Below are 18,065 nucleotides of genomic sequence, written 5' to 3' on the forward strand. Positions count from 1 at the left end.
TTCCAGCAATACCTGGTATATACCATACCGAGTTCACCTTATTCACGTTTGTTTATGTTTTTTGTTTGTGATGCTAAGTAGGGTTGTGCTTACTCTTAAGAGGTTTATCACAAGGTAAGAATTTAAAAGAGCAACATTACACCTACTAACAGTCCTCCTCTTAGGTGATACAGGTCCAAAGGCTGTATCTTTGGTGCAAATACCTTTTTGACTCCTCACTACTACTCTTTAAACATATTCTGCCACTTACCAGAAGGTACAGAACCAATCCACATTAGGCTCCGTTCCTGCAGTCATTCAGCCACACAGCACTCTTTTTGATGCACACAAACTTTGACAATATATGCAGGGCTTACAGCAACACCACACTCTCACTGGTTTACAAAAAAGCAAGACCTGTTCTCCTGTGAGAAGGTGGTCATTTCAGAAGCAGAAAGTTGTGGGATTGCAATTTAATTTAGTTTAAGCACTCTTTTTGAAACGTAAATATTGCTTAACCATGCATGAGAATCATGCACAAGAAAAATACTAGCAAAGAGCTACCAAGGTTACTTTGCACTGTAGTAAAAAGTACATACACCTAAAATGTTTTAAAACACAGACATATATCTAGAACATAAAGTAACGCTGTTTTCACAATGTAAATGTATAAAAACTGATCTAATTGCGCTTACCTGTTGTTTCATAAGAAACACCTGCTCATCTTCTGCTGCTAGCTCTTTATCATGCACTAACTGTAAAAAAAACATTCAAAAGGGTTATAAACACGTACCCTGCAGGCAACTCAAAAAAGAGTGGAGACAGACAGAGAAAGAGTGGCTATGTTCAAAATAAAAACTACTTTACAGTTTTACTTTAAGGATTAATAACAATTATAATATTGTTACTTAACCCCTTAGCTGCGGCGGCTATTCCGCCGCAACGCTAAGGGGGAGGCGGGGCCCGCCGCGCTCCTGTACTCATGACGGAACCGCTCCGTCACGGCCCTCGGGTGGGCTGTGCTTGTGACGGAATGGTTCCGTCACGGCCCGCCCACTCTTCAGAACGTCAGCGCAGGCGCGGAATTCTCGCCGCGCAAGAGTGGCGAGCGGGCCGTGACGGAACCGTTCCGTCACCAGCACAGCCCACCTGAGGCTCGTGACGGAACGGTTCCGTCACGAGCACGGAAAGGGTTAAACAGTAAAGTACTAAAAATCCCATAAAACACATTAAATACAAAAACAATGTATTAATACAACTGAGCTTCCACTAAACTAGATAAATGAAAAAAAAAGTTTATCCCAGATTATGGGTAGTTATACATAATTGTATAATAGGTCCCCGGTTATGACTGGTTACTACATAATAAATCAAGATGAATAAAAATGATGAAGTACAATGCAATTTTTCAAGCCCACTTATAATCACACACCAGCTATGTAAACAACTAAGAAACCTCATGGCATGAGAGACAAATAAATATCTAGGTATCCAGGCAAGATGTATAATTAGCAATAGTCAATGAAGACCAAATGAGCAGATGTGTCAAGTCAAGTCAAAACCACTTTAATCGATTAATTAAAATCATAAAAGGCACGCAGTCAGATTACATCACACAATTCATAGGTACAGATGAAATATTACAAATATTAAAAGTGCAACATATTGAAATCCATAAAATACAATTAAAAAAAGACGGGGATCATACAATCATATTTAGGCGACGTAATTTTTTCAACCTACCAGCTGCTACAAAATAACTAGCAATATAAAAATATTCCAGGGGTTGTCCAGCAATTGCAGATGTGTTGAATTTAACTATACTAAACACATCCAAATAGTTCAGTATGCCCATATTTTGAAAGACTGGAATGGTCCATTTTAATCTATTCTTGAGGAAGAGCAGCAAAACAACAAGCATAGGCAAAGCCAATAAGTTGCATGTTTGCAAGAGCTATTGATTTAGTCAATATCTTTTAGCCATGTGGTACAGCAGTGGTCGGTTGTCTATACATGACAACTGGCATATAGTGCTAAAGTAAAGTATTCCAAGGCCCTTGTTGTCCTTGGACCGATTTGATGCTTCATATTTTTAAAAAAACAGCTGCAACCCGGGGCGGGAGGAGGGGGGAGTTGGACTGCAAACAAACGCACAAAGTAGTTCCGAAAGTGCAAGCAGCAGAAGGGAACTGGGAAAGGAAGCTGTACTTGAGCCATGCTCCAGGGGAAGAACAAACACATGAATTGGAAGTAAAGCGGACATGCAGTGACCAAAGAGATGAGTGAGAAAGCCAACCAATGGAAATCAATGGGTGGGCTCTAAGCACCACCTAAGTTAATGAAATGTCTTGAAAGCGACTGCGCATCCGCTGCCTCAGGCAAGACCAACTAAGTTCACGCCTGTCTCAGAAATCTGCTCTCAATAAAGGCAATGGCTTGATCACATTTCATTTCTGTCCCACTTTGATGTGGGCGACTATAAAGATAAAATACCCAACCTAAACTTCAAACAGTACATTAGCATATTGAGGTTTGATAGAATCTAGTTGGCTATCAAACAGGAGGAGGATTTTATGCATTAAAAAGAACTCCGTAAGACAGCTTCGATTAGGTTCCAACAATCTGGTTTGGGCAACTGATTCTCAGTAGATTTTTTTTTTAGAGAAACCAAATGAGGCAACAATTATGGACTTAAGGGAGTACCAACAATAAATTGACTTCAGCTTCACAAAGGTTGTATGGCACAAACCAGGGCATATTCAGTGCTCTACGGCTTGGCAATCTTATTTCAGCTCTGTAAGTTCCTAATGCAGCTTTTCTCCAAAGTCTAAGGGCCTGATTAGGGCTACGGCAGTCTGATTGACAGTCGTAGCCATGGTGGCGGTGCGGGCACATCCGGCCTGACCGCCCTATTACAAGTTGGGCGGTCGGACTGCCATGGGACTGCTGCAACACCCATGGTAGGGCTATACAAGGCTGCAGATTGTAGCTGTGGCTTTCAGACCTCCAGAACTAGTGAAGTAGCATGTGAGTTAAACCTTCTGGCATACCTCACCGTAGCCCAGTCTGCCTCCTGATTCTCAGACACTGTGTTTTGACCATTTTTAGTCCAATAATCAAGTTAATTCAGCGATGACTGGTGAAATCTGAAACTAGTGACGAGTAAACATATGCCTCAAATATGATGGAGTGAGTGGCTGATGCATACAAGCCCAAATAGGGAGCCAAAGGGTTCTCCACTACCACAATCCTAAACACCAAATTAGGAAATGTGAGCATTTTACACAATGTTTTCCAAAGGCAACTGGCCAAAAAGTTACAGATCTGAAGCACTAGTGAAAGGATACTCTTGAGGACACCGAGCTATTTTGTGGCAGTGGATATAATACTAAACATCAGCTTTCCTATTACCAGACTGCCCTTCTCCTCAAGCTTAGTGCATTTAAAAATCCCATGTCTAGTATAAAGCTGCAAAGACAAACCATGTCATAGATGACATCCTGGGTTAGGTGCTTGCCCCCCTTTTCCCCTCCATCCCCTGGCAAAGAAAGGGGTGGCAGATAGAAAGTCCACTAGACTCTTCGAATTTGATTTCTCTTTAAAAAAAAAAAAAAAAATACAAATAGGCGTGGACACACCATGACATATACATTTGTTGTCCCCGCTGAGAGGCAGTTTGGGGTAGACCTGCCCCACAGGGGTAGATAGGAGGATTATACCAATTGGGGGTTTGCACTACCCCCAGCATAGAAAAAAGGGTTGCCCACCTGGTATCAGACAATGCCTCCCCACACCTCTTCCTGAAGGGACAATACGGCCTTCCATTCCTTAGGAGGACTATTGGCTTGGTTGCCACCAATCTATTTCCCCATGCTTTCTGCACCACCTAGCAAAGGTGAGTGGGGAGTCGGAAACCAACAAAAAGGGGTGCGCCGGAGAGGTAGATAGGGAGTTTGCCCCCAATTGGCAAAGTGAAGACACTGCCAAAATGACTTTGTTCGATGATGGAGAAAACTGTTCTAATTGGGCCTGTGCTGGGCTGCCACCAAGGGAAATCTTCCAAGTTCTCATATTTTGAAGAAAGTTATATATTTTTGCTAAAGTTTAAGGATTAAATGGTATTGTGGGTAAGAAAAGGTAGGGGGATCCACAAAAGCAAGGATTTCTAGCTTTCAGAAATATTTGCATTTGGTAGGTTTCCCACAGTGGTGGCGGAGCCAGGGCTCAGACTTCGCAGCTACCTACATCGGAAAATAGAATTGGTTTTGTGCGGAAAAAAATTGATCTGTGAATGTTACATTTTGGTGCATTTCGAGACACATACGTTAGGCCCATTCACACCAGTGGGATACTGTTTTTATTAGGACAAGTGTGTCAACACTGGGTGATATGAAATATGCCGATTCCTGATCATTTCCTCACAGAAATAGGAGGAAATGTGCCCAAAATCCTCAGCTGCTTAACATTGCCAAACCGGGTTATTGCTCAATCAGATTTTTTTAAACACCACATTGTATTTTGAAGTGCGAGAACATTGGGTGGTAGGAATTTTGCAGATCCCTGCAGTTTTCGCAACTTTCTCTCACAGAAGTAAGGAAAAATGTTTAGTCAATTTTTGAGATTTGCAAGGCCTTCTGCGTAAAAAAGAAAACCTTCATGGGATCCATACAAGACACTACCCTAGACTCACCTCGGTCTCTAGTATTCATACATCTTTGGTAGGTTTCCCTGGGTGGAGGATCAACTCAGGCCAAAATTCTGCAATTACCCACAGTCTTAAACCAGCATTGAAAATTCAATAGGTCTCACCCTCGTTTAAGTTAAAGCAATTCTGTTTGTAATTAGATGGCTTTTTAGCTTTGCTTTTATTAGTGTATTTCAAACTTTCATGTACATAACATGCATATGTATGCATGCATTTATATTTGTATTTATATAGATATGCAGATTATATATGTTAATATATGTATGTATATATATATATATATATATATATATATATATATATATATATACACACACATACATATATAAATGCATATACATATATATGTGCATATGTGTGCGCGTAGAGAGGTAGAGAGAGGCAGAGAGGTAGAGGTAGAGCAGCAGAGAGTAGTAGAGAGAGGTAGAAAGAGGTAGAGAGTAGAGTGTGAGTAGTAGAGAGTGAGTAGTAGAGAGCGTAAGAGAGTAGTAGAGTGAGTAGTAGAGAGTGAGTAGTAGAGAGTGAGGAGTAGAGAGTGAGGAGTAGAGAGTGAGTAGTAGAGAGTAGTCAATCAGTGTCAGTCAGTGTCAGTCAGTTAGTCAGTCAGTCAGTGTCAGTCAATCAGTGTCAGTCAGTCCGTGTCAGGAGTCAATCAGTGTCAGTCAATCAGTGTTAGTCAATCAGTGTCAGTCAGTGTCAGTCAGTCAGTCAGTGTCAGTCAGTCAGTGTCAGTCAGTGTCAGTCAGTCAGTCAGTGTCAGTCAGTCAGCTAGAGCAGCTCTGCTGACCGGGTTCTCTCCCTCAAAGCAGCTCTGCTGACCTGGTTTCTCTGGCTCTACAGCAGCTCTGCTGACCTGGTTCTCTGGCTCTACGGCAGCTCTGCTGACCTGGTTCTCTGGCTCTACGGCAGCTCTGCTGACCTGATCTCTGGCTCTACGGCAGCTCTGCTGACCTGGTTCTCTGGCTCTACAACAGCTCTGCTGGCCTGGTTCTCTCCCCTTCAACGGGAATGCCTCAGGGCACCACATTGAGCCTCCTGCTCTTCAATATATATCTGACCCCCCTGATTTTTTTTGCGGAGGAACTGGGTGCAAAAATTATAGCCTACGTGGATGACACCCACTGCTATTTACTTGGAGGGGTTCTGATCTGGATACCAATGCCGCTCAGATTTGCCTTTCGTCTGTTTTCCGCTGGCCTGCACATGTCCAACTTCAGTGCAATGAGGATAAGTCGGAGGTACTCCTGTATGGCCAGTTCCCCCCTACCTTCAGAGAATCTTTGTGGCCTCCTAATGTCCCATGCCCCCGCTCTGTGGGTGACCCGGCAAAGAACTTTGAGGTGCGGTTTGGTGAAGGTCTCTGGTTTGCAGAACACATCAAAAACATACTGGAGTCTGCTTCGGAACCCTTAAGGCTTTACGAAGGTTCTTTCCACTGCTTCGGAGGGAGGCTAAAGAAATAGTAGCGCGCGCCCTCATCCTCTCCCGCCTTGAATATGCCAATGCTCTGTTCATTGGCATTGCCGGCTATCTGGTTAAGAAACTTCAAACCATACAGAATGCCGCAGCCAGACTCCTGTTCGACATCTCTCGGAGATTTAGTGTCCTGCAGCATTTGCGGGATCTGCTTTGGCTACCTGTGGCCCAGCAGGTGCAATTCAAGGTCCTTATTCTATCTCACAGGGCCATTCATGGCCGCGGGCCTGCGTACCTCAGGAGGCGTTTTGTTCTGTATACGCTGAGTCGCCCCTTACGATCTGCCACTCAGCGCCGGCTGGTCATCCTGCGGTTTCATAGGGCACGCTTGGGAGGCCAGTCCCTCTCTGTTAAGGCAGCAGCTGCCAGGAATGCTCTCCCCGTGGAGCTACAGCATACACAGGATTTTTGCTTTTTTAAAAACATTTAAAAACTCATCTGTTTAAACTGGTCAATCAATTTATCCTGCCCCTTCTTCCACAGCCCACGCACGTGCCAGGACACTCGAGCACAATACAAATCCTTTTATAACAGAACATAACAAAGCAGCTCTGCTGATCTGGTTCTCTGACTCTGGAGCAGCTCTGCTGACCTTGTTCTCTGGCTCTGGACCAGCTCTGCTGACCTGGTTCTATGGCTCTAAAGCAGCTCTGCTGACCTGGTTCTATGACTCTAAAGCAGCTCTGCTGACCTGGTTCTATGGCTCTAGAGCAGCTCTTCTGACATGGTTCTATGGCTCTAAAGCAGCTCTGCTGGCATGGTTCTCTGTCTCAAGAGCAGCTCTGCTGGCCTGCTTCTCTCCCTCTAAAGCAGCTCTGCTGACCTGGTGCTCTGGCTCTAAAGCAGCTCTGCTGACCTGGTTCTCTGGCTCTAAAGCAGCTCTGCGGACCTGGTGCTCTGGCTCTAAAGCAGCTCTGCTGACCTGGTTCTCTGGCTCTAAAGCAGCTCTGCGGACCTGGTTCTCTGGCTCTAAAGCAGCTCTGCTGACCTGGTTCTCTGGCTCTAAATCAGCTCTGCTGACCTTGTTCTCTGGTTCTAGAGCAGCTCTGCTGCCCTGGTTCTCTGGCTCTAAAGCAGCTCTGCTGACCTGGGTATCTGCCTATAGAGCAGCTCTGCTGACCTGGTTCTTAGGCTCTAGACTAGCTCTGCTGCCCTGGTTCTCTCCCTCTAAAGCAGCTCTGCTGACCTGGTTCTCTCCCTCTAAAGCAGCTCTGTTGGCCTGGTTCTCTCCCTCTAAAGCAGCTCTGCTGACCTAGTTCTCTGGCTCTAAAGGCTCTGCTGACCTAGTTCTCCTGGTTCTCTCTCTCTAAAGCAGGTCTGCTGACCTAGTTCTCTGGCTCCTTAAGGCTCTGACCATCCAAACATACCTCTGTAGTCCAACCCTGCCTCACATGAATATATACTCATCATAATGCGCAAATGAATGCATGAATAGATTGCTTTAAAAAGCTAAACACCAGAGAGATAAGGTGCGTTGATGATGCAGCAGAATTCCACATTTTGTGAGGGTGGGGGGCTGAAGCAGGCCATTACAAGCGTGTGGACGGCGCTGCAAATTAGAAAAAAAGTGCTTATAGTCCTTTAAAGGAAAGAGTGTAAATCCTCCTGTAAACGATCCAATCCCAGTGGGCATGCCTAAAAGAAGACAGGGTGGCAACAAGGAAGAATTGACATACCTTCAGTGCAATCATTGCACTGCTTTAGGCATAATTTGCGACGCCAAACGACGCGCACAAATGAAATCTGCAGGCAGAGCTGGGATGAGGCTTCTTGGAATTGTATCGATTCCAATAAGTCCCGTATGACGAGAGCAGCGCATGCGCTGCTGACGTCAGGCCGAGACCTAAAAAATGTAATATTGTGCTAGGTGAAATGAGATGTCTCCAGGTTGCGTTTTGCTGCGTTTTGTGTTGAGGCCTCTAGGCCCAATCACACAAGTTGAGTGTTTTTATCTGGAGAAATGAGGGAACAGAGAATAGTACAACATTTGTAATTAGTAATTGGATTTCTGTGCATTTTGTGAGCATCCAACCGTAAGCCAGCGTGAAAGAAAGAAGACATTTTGTACAATGCCATGTGAATCACATGACAGAATGGGTAACTACAATTTCAGAAGTGTACAAATTGCCACAGTTCCTAAATCAGGTATCTTGATCTCGTTCCAGAAATAAATTGGTTTCTTTCATAACCATTTTTCATTTATTACATTTTACCATATGAATTGCTTTAAAGTGAGTACACAATGAAAAAATCAAAATAAGCTGTAGCTCAGTTGTTGGCTCTGGATATCACATGTTTTTAGGAACCTACAAACCCTATATATTCCCACAGACAGAAGCAACTATTGGACGTAATGGTATATTGCATTGGTAAATCTGCCATCATGACAAAAAATTACAAATGAAATCTTGGTTGGTCTGTGCTTTAAGCTGTCCACAATTCTATGGTTGCTTTTATGGTTTTTTGAGGGTGATTGGAAAAGCATGTCATCATCCCATTTTGATATGTCGAACAACTTGCCAACTAAACAGTGGGGGCAGTTTCTTTGCTCCGGCAGGGCTCTGAAGAAGTTTCCTCTGTCCTCCTCGGAAACCAAGCCACACCATCGTGGTGTAGCAGCAATTCGGATCACAGACCACAACTCAGACCTCCTGCCTCAGCGCTTCGAGCGTCCCCTTCTGGCATACGGGGTTACTCCAACTAGGCTCATTGTCGAGTCATGTTTGCCTCTTCTGCAGACCATCCTGGCATATGGGGTTGCTGTGACATTCCGCACATGGGTGATGGCCAAGTCGATCCGACAAGCTCCTCGCTCAGAAGAGCTACATTCTCTTATAAGCCCCATCTCCCTCTATCTGAGATGTGTCCTGATCCTTTCCTTGTGATCTGTCACTGAATCAAAGAGCCCTTTGAAATGCACAGGGAGAGCCTGGCTCCCCCTCACCCAGTGCTTGTCCCACCCAGCTTACAAGAATGCAGCAATATATGATTCTGTCTGAGGGCGCTTCCTCTACTCCTCATGTTTTTACTAGGCAGGCTTGTGCTTCCCAAAATGGAACTCAAGGCCGTCCTTGTGATATTCCAATAAAGGCACTTCTGCACTCAGCATACATTCACAGTACACTCCACTGTCTAGTATTGTTGTGCCCATGTACAATGCTACCACCAGTGTTTCCACAAGCACTCAGTCTGCGCACATGTTTAAATACTACGGTCTCTCTGTACTGCACCAGAGTGTGTAACTTTAAACACCCTCTGCCAGCGCACACATTTATCATGTGCACTCTGTTTCACACTGCACCCTCTGTGTAGTGTGTCTTGTGCACTCACATGCACCCAGCACGCTTTCACCATGCACACACTTCTACTTCACCTGATGTAGGCCAAGGGTGAATTAAAAACACAGCAGCAGAACTTTTAAAAAGGTGACTGAGCCGATAGGCCTCCCTCCAATGACACAGCCAATGACACAGGGTAAAAAACAAGCATTGGAAATGCAATAGGTCTCGCATTAGAAAAGTTGGAGCTATTGGTTTCGTAAATGACAATTTTTTTAATGTGTTGGTCTTGAAAATAGCCAAATTAATAGCTTTGTCATTTACAATGCCAATACTTTAAGCTTTTTCAAATGTGACACCTATAGCATTTGTAATGCAACATGTTTTGTATGTACGTGACTTAGATGTATTCATCTAACAAATACAAATGGCTTTTAATTTTTTTAAATAATTAATACTGAAATTAAAAAAATTGTAATTTATAATAGCAATAGCTTAAACTATTGTAAATAACTGAAATCTGACAGCAGGTTCTGTTGACTATTAGTCTTGGGCACTACTGTTAAATTCCCTAGTGGAGAGATAATCATGATTAAAAAGATGGCAATGAAATCAGTTGGTGTTCCTTGTCTGTACAACTGTGCAGATTTCTGCATTTGTGTATATGCATTCACGTTTTCTAATGCCATATATGGGAGTCTATTACATTCATGCTTTCTAATGCCTGCAACATCTGTGTAAACGTGGGGGTCATAAGTTCAAAGTCTGTCAGGACTGAGGTAGCCTTTCATCCCTTTGAAGACGTTAAGATTTCGTGCAAACAGGACACTGTATAATCAAGCAGCAGAGCAATTTGATGTCTTCAGACACAAGACACTCGGAAAGAAGGCTGGGAAAGCGGATGGGTGGGGGGAGTGCACGCGCGCGAAGTTGTGAAGATGAATTATAAAAAAAAAAAAGACTGCCACGCTCTTGAGATTGCTCTGAAGTATTTTAAACACTACCTCAAACAGAGACAAGCTAACGAGGAGGGAGGGGAAGAAAGGAGGGGGGAGGGGGTAGTGAGAGCAAACAGCAAGAGGGTGGGGCGCATGTATTTCCATCGGAGGAGGGCTGCTTTGGGTTTCCAGTCCAGCCCTGGATTAGAGGGAAAAGGTAGAGCAAAGACAGCCTGTAAGTATAGAAGAACAGCGTGAGACTGAGGTCATGCAGAGGGCTCGTGCGGGGTGGAGGAAGGCCAGGAGGGCGCGAGGAATGCACAGTGAACCTGGGGCTAATCTATTCATGTCGAGGTTTTCCATATTGCGCATCACTGCAGGGGACAATGTATCACAGCGTGTGACAACATGACATTTCAAAGCAGCACATGGTGCAGGTCAGGTTAGCCTGTAACAGCGTGCAGTAAATACAGCGCCATGCAGACATTTCCACCTCAAACTAAAGACGCTGCAAACACGTGCGGCCATGTATTTATTTTATTTAATGCCTGCTGAGCACGCCTTTGGGCCGCATGCGGCATGTGCTCGGATATACTGTTTCTGAGATCCGGGGCACAGAAGGGGTACATAACGGTGCTGCCTAAGGATGGTGCGCATCTGTTTTACAAAAAAAGCAAAACAAAAAATAAACGATTGAAATATAAATTAATAAAAAAAACTGCAAATAATATTATTAAAGAAAACATAAAAGCAGACTTTGGCCCACCAGCCACGGCTCTGATCTGGACTACTTTCTAGGTTGCCTGCACATGTCTAAGAGCAAAATGCTGTCACTCTCGGTGAAGAAAACAAATGACCAAAAGGGGCGGACATGTTGCCCGATGATGTAGGCTAAGCTGCCAGAAGCCAAATGTGAATGGCGCTTGATTTCAGCAATGGCCCTTGAGAGTTCTGTGTGGTTATATACATGTGCGTTTTTTTTATTTATTTTGAAAAATATGAGGCTGGTTACACAGGTACAGCCGACTGTGCCAAATAAAAGAGGGGGACAAATGGCACAAAGAACAAAGAGAAGGGGAAACAAGGTAAACAAGTAACGCACTAATCTGCGACTTACTTTGAAAAGTAAACGCTCTGGGGGTCCAAACCGGAGCGGCAAGGTTGTGTGAGAGAGAGAGTGGGGAGGAGAGTAGGAGGAGGAGGGGGGGGAGGAGAGTAGGAGGAGGAGGGGGGAGGAGAGTAGGGGAGGCACGGCCTAGCGGCCGTGCAACCAAGAAGTGAGGGGGCGGAGCTGGGGGAGGCTGTGAGAGAGAGAGTGGGGAGGAGAGTAGGAGGAGGAGGGGGGGGGGAGAGTAGGAGGAGGAGGGGGGCCAAAAGAGACAAGACGGAGGGAAGGCACAGAAGGGGAGGGGGGAGGAGAAATGCGACACGGCGGGCAGGGGAGGGGGCGGAGCAGGGCGTGGAGAGGGTGTGAAAGCAGCAGGGCAGGCGGCTGGGGGCATGTGCACGTGCTTTCAAGCTCAATGCGCATGCGCATTGAGCTTGAATTTCACGGGCACTGCAAGGAATCGCCACGATTCCTTGCAAGTTGGTTAAAGACTGTTTAAGCCCCATAGTCTCGCAAGCTCGATGCGCATGCGCATCGACAGGCGAGACCTAAAAACACGGTGTCTACTATGATAATGAACCATTATATTGCCACCACCCGGCTAGTGCTGTCACTCCTGGTTAAGGCAGTAGTATTCCACAACTAGGATGGTAGCGCATCGGGCGCCCCTCCTGGTCCAACAAGTCCAAAATCTAGAAGAAATGCCTATGCCGCAGGATCCGTGTTTAACTGAGACAAAAAAAAAATATTCAGCATTAGAGATCCAGACAACAATACAGTTGGGCACCCAGGGCAGGGGTACACATCTTTACCATGCAAAGGACTTTTCTGTCTCAACAATGACCAGATATGTATATTCTGCCAGAAAGAATGAAATTACCTGAAGAATATGTTTGCCCCTTTGTTTAATTCACCAGCACAGAAAAAATGAAACTTCTGAACATTATGGACCAACACTTTCACTATTTGTAGTACACATTAGTCCAACCAAAACTGACAAAAAAGTCTGCCACTCTAATAGGGATTGACAGGAGGATGGTTGTACCTTATTCTAAATACCAAGAAGACCACTTTCAGAGGAAAAGGAATTTGTTACATTAAGTAGCACTCCACATATTACATATTACAAATTACATAATTTCTTAATACTTTCCATATGTAGTTCAACAACCACCACGAACATACACATTTTATGATACATGGAGAAATTGGCACCCTTCACTGTTGACCATGGCCGCTGGCACCTTCCATGGCCGCTGGCACCTTCCGTAACCACCTTTCTATGGAATGCCCTACAGGGTGTCATCTGACGAATCATTAGAAATGCGCTGCTGCTAAACTGTAAAATACAGTAGAGAAGCATCAGCACAATTCCCAAACCAGGCGAGCAGAGGAAGGTTAAGTCTCTGGCACTCTCTACCCATGACCACGTGAGTTCAGCCTCTATTGTATACTTTCTGCAGGCACGCTTCTCTGTTCTATTGAAGTACTTTGCATACCTTTGTGGTGATACTTCTCTATTGTATTTTAAAGTTACTTAGTAGCAGCGCTCTGCGCTATGCTTTTGACCTAAGGGGCCTGACAGAGTGATTCTTAAGGGTTAGATCACTACTCTCACCTATGGGGATTTCACTACCCTATATTTTTACATACTATGTTGTACGTCGTTTAATCCAGGTTGTATTGTTTACATGTGTTGTTACTTGCCTGGCTGCTGTAAATATGTACACTTACCACTTTTAGAGCGACTTTTTTTAGTGCCCTTTTCAAGCTTGAGTAGGTCTACTACGAGGAGACTTTAGCAACCAGTATGCCTAATCCAGCAAGATTTACTTACAAGCGCTATGAAAACCTGTTTTTGATGTTTATTTGTATTCTTTATCTAGGTTGGAAAATCATATCAAAGTTTTTTCTAATAGGGAAGTACCCGGAACTACGCATTCCAGTTTAAGTGTAGGGCAGAGATCTTTTAGATCCTGAATAAACGCCACGGACCACAAGGCGTGAAAAAGGTTGATCAAATTTATACGTTAGCCTATCTTGGTCCGTTGAGCCTCCTACTCACTGTTTTCATCCCTGCCAAGGGAACCATCATATAATTAAATAATACGGTATCCCTCGGTCAGTTTTAATTGGTTTTGCTTAACACTTCATCTACATTGCCTCCACCCTACACATTCCATACCCTCACACACACTCATTACAACTTAAAACTGTAAAGATCTCCGATAAAGAGCCCTCTTGCAGGCAGCGCCGGCCCAAATGAGAAGCACGCCCTATGATGAAGCATTACATCCATTTGGATTTGAGGTCACCAAGAAATAAGAACAATAATTACTTACCTGTAATCTGTGGTTCTCGTGTTTGAACCTGGTGGGGCACTCTCCAATCTCAAGGATCTTCACCCTGCCAGCACCCCTCAAACTCCACCTTTGTCCGGCTAGGTCACATTCTGCGGGGGAACCCTTTGGAGAGTCCATGTCCAGCTCTTTCATACAGTCAACCAGCTCTCTCATCTATGACGAATCATTGGAGCCGTGCCTTGCCAGAGCAGCACACTTTCAAGACCAGCCTACTTAACAAGCTCATCACGCCATTTAGCCACCCTGTGACCTCAACTGGCTTTCCAATGCATCGTAATTTCCTGCTTAGCAAGGATTATAACTATATATACGAAAGTGGGGCAGGGAGCTGATAAAGGTCTAGTACTTGTGCTCCTAAAACATCTGTAAATCAAGGAAGTACCTTTTCCAAAGAAAATGCAAAAGGGGAGCTAGGTTAGAACGAGAACCCCAGGGAATCCTTGTGATTCTCCAGTATTGGGGTGTCTTTCATAGATTCACAAGCCTGAATCATTCCCCGTCGTGCGAGTGGGAGTCCCACGGTACATAAAAAAGCAATAATATGCGTGTAATAACCAAAAAACCTTGGTAATAACCAACCAGGAAGTAGAGTAGCCCTAAGCTACAGGAGCAAAAGCTCCCACACTCATGACTATCCTAGTCATTTTGTATAGACCAAACTGCAGCCAATCAGGCGACAGCATCCACCAGAATGTTCTCCCCAGAGGCTCAGGCTCTCAGATTTTCTCGCACAGGAGTGAAACCAACATAATTGCCTGAGGGAGCCTCTGAGGGGAGGTGGGCGGGTGCATGTGAATCTATGAAAGACACCAATACTGGAGAACCACAGATTACAGGTAAGTAACTATTGCTCTTCTCCAGTATTGGGGTGTCTTTCATAGATTCACATGCCTGAATCAGAGTAGATAGCAGTACAAGAAAAAACATTATGCTCGTAAGACGTTTGCAGTATACAGCAGATATGCATGCAAGGTAGTAACCAAAAACATGTTAGAAGCGTCTAAACAAGAGCATAGAGGAGGAGGGAGAACAGAGGCTCACCTTATTTGAAAAGATTGCGTAGAACTGCTCTTCCCACCGAAGCATCTGCATCACTTGCTGAATCCAGGCAGTAGTGTCTTGTAAAAGTGTGCCTGCTGGACCACGTTGCAGCTCTGCAGATTTGTAGCAGGGGCACACCAGCGAATAGAGCGGTGGAAGAGGAAACCGCCTTGTAGAATGCGCTCTTGGTACAGACTGCAAGGGTCTTCCTGCCTGTTGATGACATAGCCCAATTGCTGACGAGACCCATCTGGCTATAGTTTGCTTGGATACCGGGCAGCCTTGGTGCAGTCTTCCATATGCCACAAACAATTGGTCTGTCTTGCGAACAGTTGCCGTTCTTTGAAGATAGAACCTGAGACATCTCCAGATGTCTAAAGAGTGTAAAGCTCTTTCAGCCGGTGATTGTGGATTTGGAAAAAATGTCTTTAGGATCACTGGCTCATTTAGGTGAAAATCCGATGGAACTTTGGGCATGTACCTAGGATTGGTACGTAGCACCACAGAGTCTGAGGTAAATTGTAAGAAAGGCGGTTTTGAAGTGAATGCTTGAATGTCACTGACCCTTCTAAACGATGTTAAAGCCAATAGCAAAGAGACCTTCCAAGTAAGAAACTTGAGATCAATCTTATGAATGGGTTCAAAGGGGTGACGCACGAGTTGAGCTAGCACCACGTTCAAATGCCAAGATGGAGGTGGTCGTCTAATTGGAGGAAACATACGAAATAAACCCTTAAAAAATTGCTGAATTATTCTTGAAGGAAACAGAGTTCGTTCCGTCCTGACGAAATCTGGAAATGGCTGCCAGGAATACCTTTAGGGTTGAATGTGCCAAACCCGATCTAGCCAAATGCAGAAAGAAAGGCAAAATTTGTTCTGGTCTAGCATGAATGGTATGCAGATCACCAGCTTGACACCAGGCACAAAAACGCTTCCATTTGAGCTTGTAGGTTTTAATCGTTGACGGCGCTCTAGCATTAGCAAGAACTTCTTGACAATCTTGAGGAATGTCTAAGCTGGCACATTCATTGTGTTGAGTAGCCAATCTGCTAATTTCAACGAAACTGGGTCCGGATGGTACACTTGGCCCTCTTGGATTGTCAGGAGATTCGGTATTCGAGGCAGCTGTATCGGTCTGGACTCAGAGAGGAGGAGCAGCTGGGTGAACCGATATTGTCGGGGCCACCTTGGAGCAATCAGGATTAGACGACATGGGTGTCTCCTCATCTTCCTGATGACCTTGGGAATTAAAGGAATCGGCGGAAAAGCATACGCAAATATCCGACACCAGTTCATCGAAAGGGCATCCCGCATGAGTTCTTGTGGGGAATCCAGCTTGCAAAGCGTGGGCATTTCCGGTTCTGATTCGTCGCAAACAAATCCAGGTCGGGATGACCCCACTCTTGGAATATGTGATCCAGGGTTGGTTGATGTAGCTCCCATTCGTGATGGCCTGCATCAGACCTGCTGAGGGAGTCCGCCAGTACATTGGCAACCCCTGGGACATGGACCGCCGACAGATTGATGTTGTGATCCAGGGCCCAATTCCAAATCTCCTGTGCCTGATCGGATAATCGGTTGACCTTGTGCCTCCCTGTTTGTTCAGGTAATGCATGCTGGTTGTGTTGTCTGTTCGAATTAGAACCGTAGAGCCCTCTAAAATTGCTTGAAAGGATTTCAGGGCGAGAAAAATGGCTCGCAACTCTAAGAGGTTTATGTGCCATTTTCTCTGCTGTATGTTCCATTTGCCACTGATTGTCATTCCTTGAAGGTGGGCGCCCCAGCCTTCCAGAGAAGCATCTGTGGTCACGATGAATCTGGACACTTCTGTTAGGAATGCACATCCAGTCTGCAGGTTGCACTTTTGCATCCACCATTGAAAGGAGTTCCTCATCCGAGGGGTTATGTTGATCACGTCTTCGAATGATCCTGTTACCTGTATCCACTGAAGACTGAGTTCCTCTTGTAAGGGCCTCATGTTTAGGCGGCAGTTGGGGGTGAGAGGAATACAGGACGAGATCATCCCTAGGAAAGACTTGAATTTGCGAACAGAAACGCACTTACAGTTAGCAATGCAGATGCCATATTGTGAATCTTCAACTGCCTTGCTCTTGATATGAAGACTTGGGCGAGCTTTGAGTCCAGCGTCGCTCCCAAGAAAGATTTTCTCCGTGATGGAGTCAGATGACTTTTCGAAATTTACCGAGAAACCTAGGCTCTGAAGTAGCGACAGACATCTCTGAACGTGAGTTCTTGCTGTGAGGAAATAACTGGCCTTGATAAGGCAGTCGTCCAAATATGGATAAATCTGAATTCCTTCCAATCGCAAGTGGGCTGCCACCAGAGCTAGCATCTTTGTAAAGACTCTGGGGGCCGATCGTAGTCCAAAGGGGAGGACCTTGAACTGAAAGTTCCTGCCAGCCACTCTGAACCGCAAGAACTTCTGGTGTTTGGGAAAATGGGCACATGGAAGTATGCGTCCTGAAGGTCGAGTGTTGCCATGTGATCCCCTTCTGAAAGAAACTGGAGGATTTCTTGAAGCGTTAACATTCTGAAGGACAATTTTTTGAGGTATTTGTTGATGGCACGCAGGTCGAGGATGGGGCGCCATTCACCCGACTTCTTGCGAATTAACAAAAATCTCGAATAAAATCCTTCTCCTCTTTGATGTTGAGGTACCTTCTCAATAGCTCCTTTTCGAATCATAGAATATATTTGGGAGAACAGCTCCTTGAGATGAGCTGGTGGTGGTCCTTTTGGGGGAGAATTTGGAGGGGCTTTGACGAATTTCATAATGTGACCCCTGAATACCACGTCCAGGACCCATCTGTTCGTGGTAATCTTGGACCAATTTGAGTAGTTAGGGATATTCTTCCTCCAATTTGCTTCAGGTTGGGTAAAAGTGGTGGCAGGATGCTTGTCTCACTTGCTCTTGTTGTTGTCTCTTCCTCGATAGGAGGTTTTTCCTCTTGACTGAGTAGTTGTTTCTCTTTTGACCATACTTTTGTCGGTATGGTTGTTATCTTTGGTTACCCTGTGAGTTGTTGTAGAACGCTGCTGTGAATAACCTCCTCTGTTAGAGAAAGTGCCTCTTCCTCTTGCTCCACGAAAGGAAGATTTACGAAATTGAAGAGATCCCAGGGACCGCCAGTCTCAGTTTCCTTCTTTATGGCTTGT

At 45.0% G+C, this 18,065-nt stretch overlaps 1 protein-coding gene across 1 annotated transcript in view; it reads right to left on the reverse strand.

Annotated features, from left to right (window-relative positions):
- DYNC1LI2 (dynein cytoplasmic 1 light intermediate chain 2) overlaps positions 1–18,065 on the reverse strand; it is a 473,715-nt gene that overhangs the window by 213,029 nt on the left and 242,621 nt on the right. The window contains exon 9 of the mRNA XM_086947723.1: positions 675–734. Coding sequence (XP_086803849.1) covers positions 675–734 — 60 coding nt within the window. The remainder of the gene's footprint in view (positions 1–674; positions 735–18,065) is intronic.

This window comes from Lissotriton vulgaris, chromosome 12, assembly GCF_964263255.1.
Source record: "Lissotriton vulgaris chromosome 12, aLisVul1.2, whole genome shotgun sequence".
Lineage (NCBI taxonomy): Eukaryota > Metazoa > Chordata > Amphibia > Caudata > Salamandridae > Lissotriton > Lissotriton vulgaris.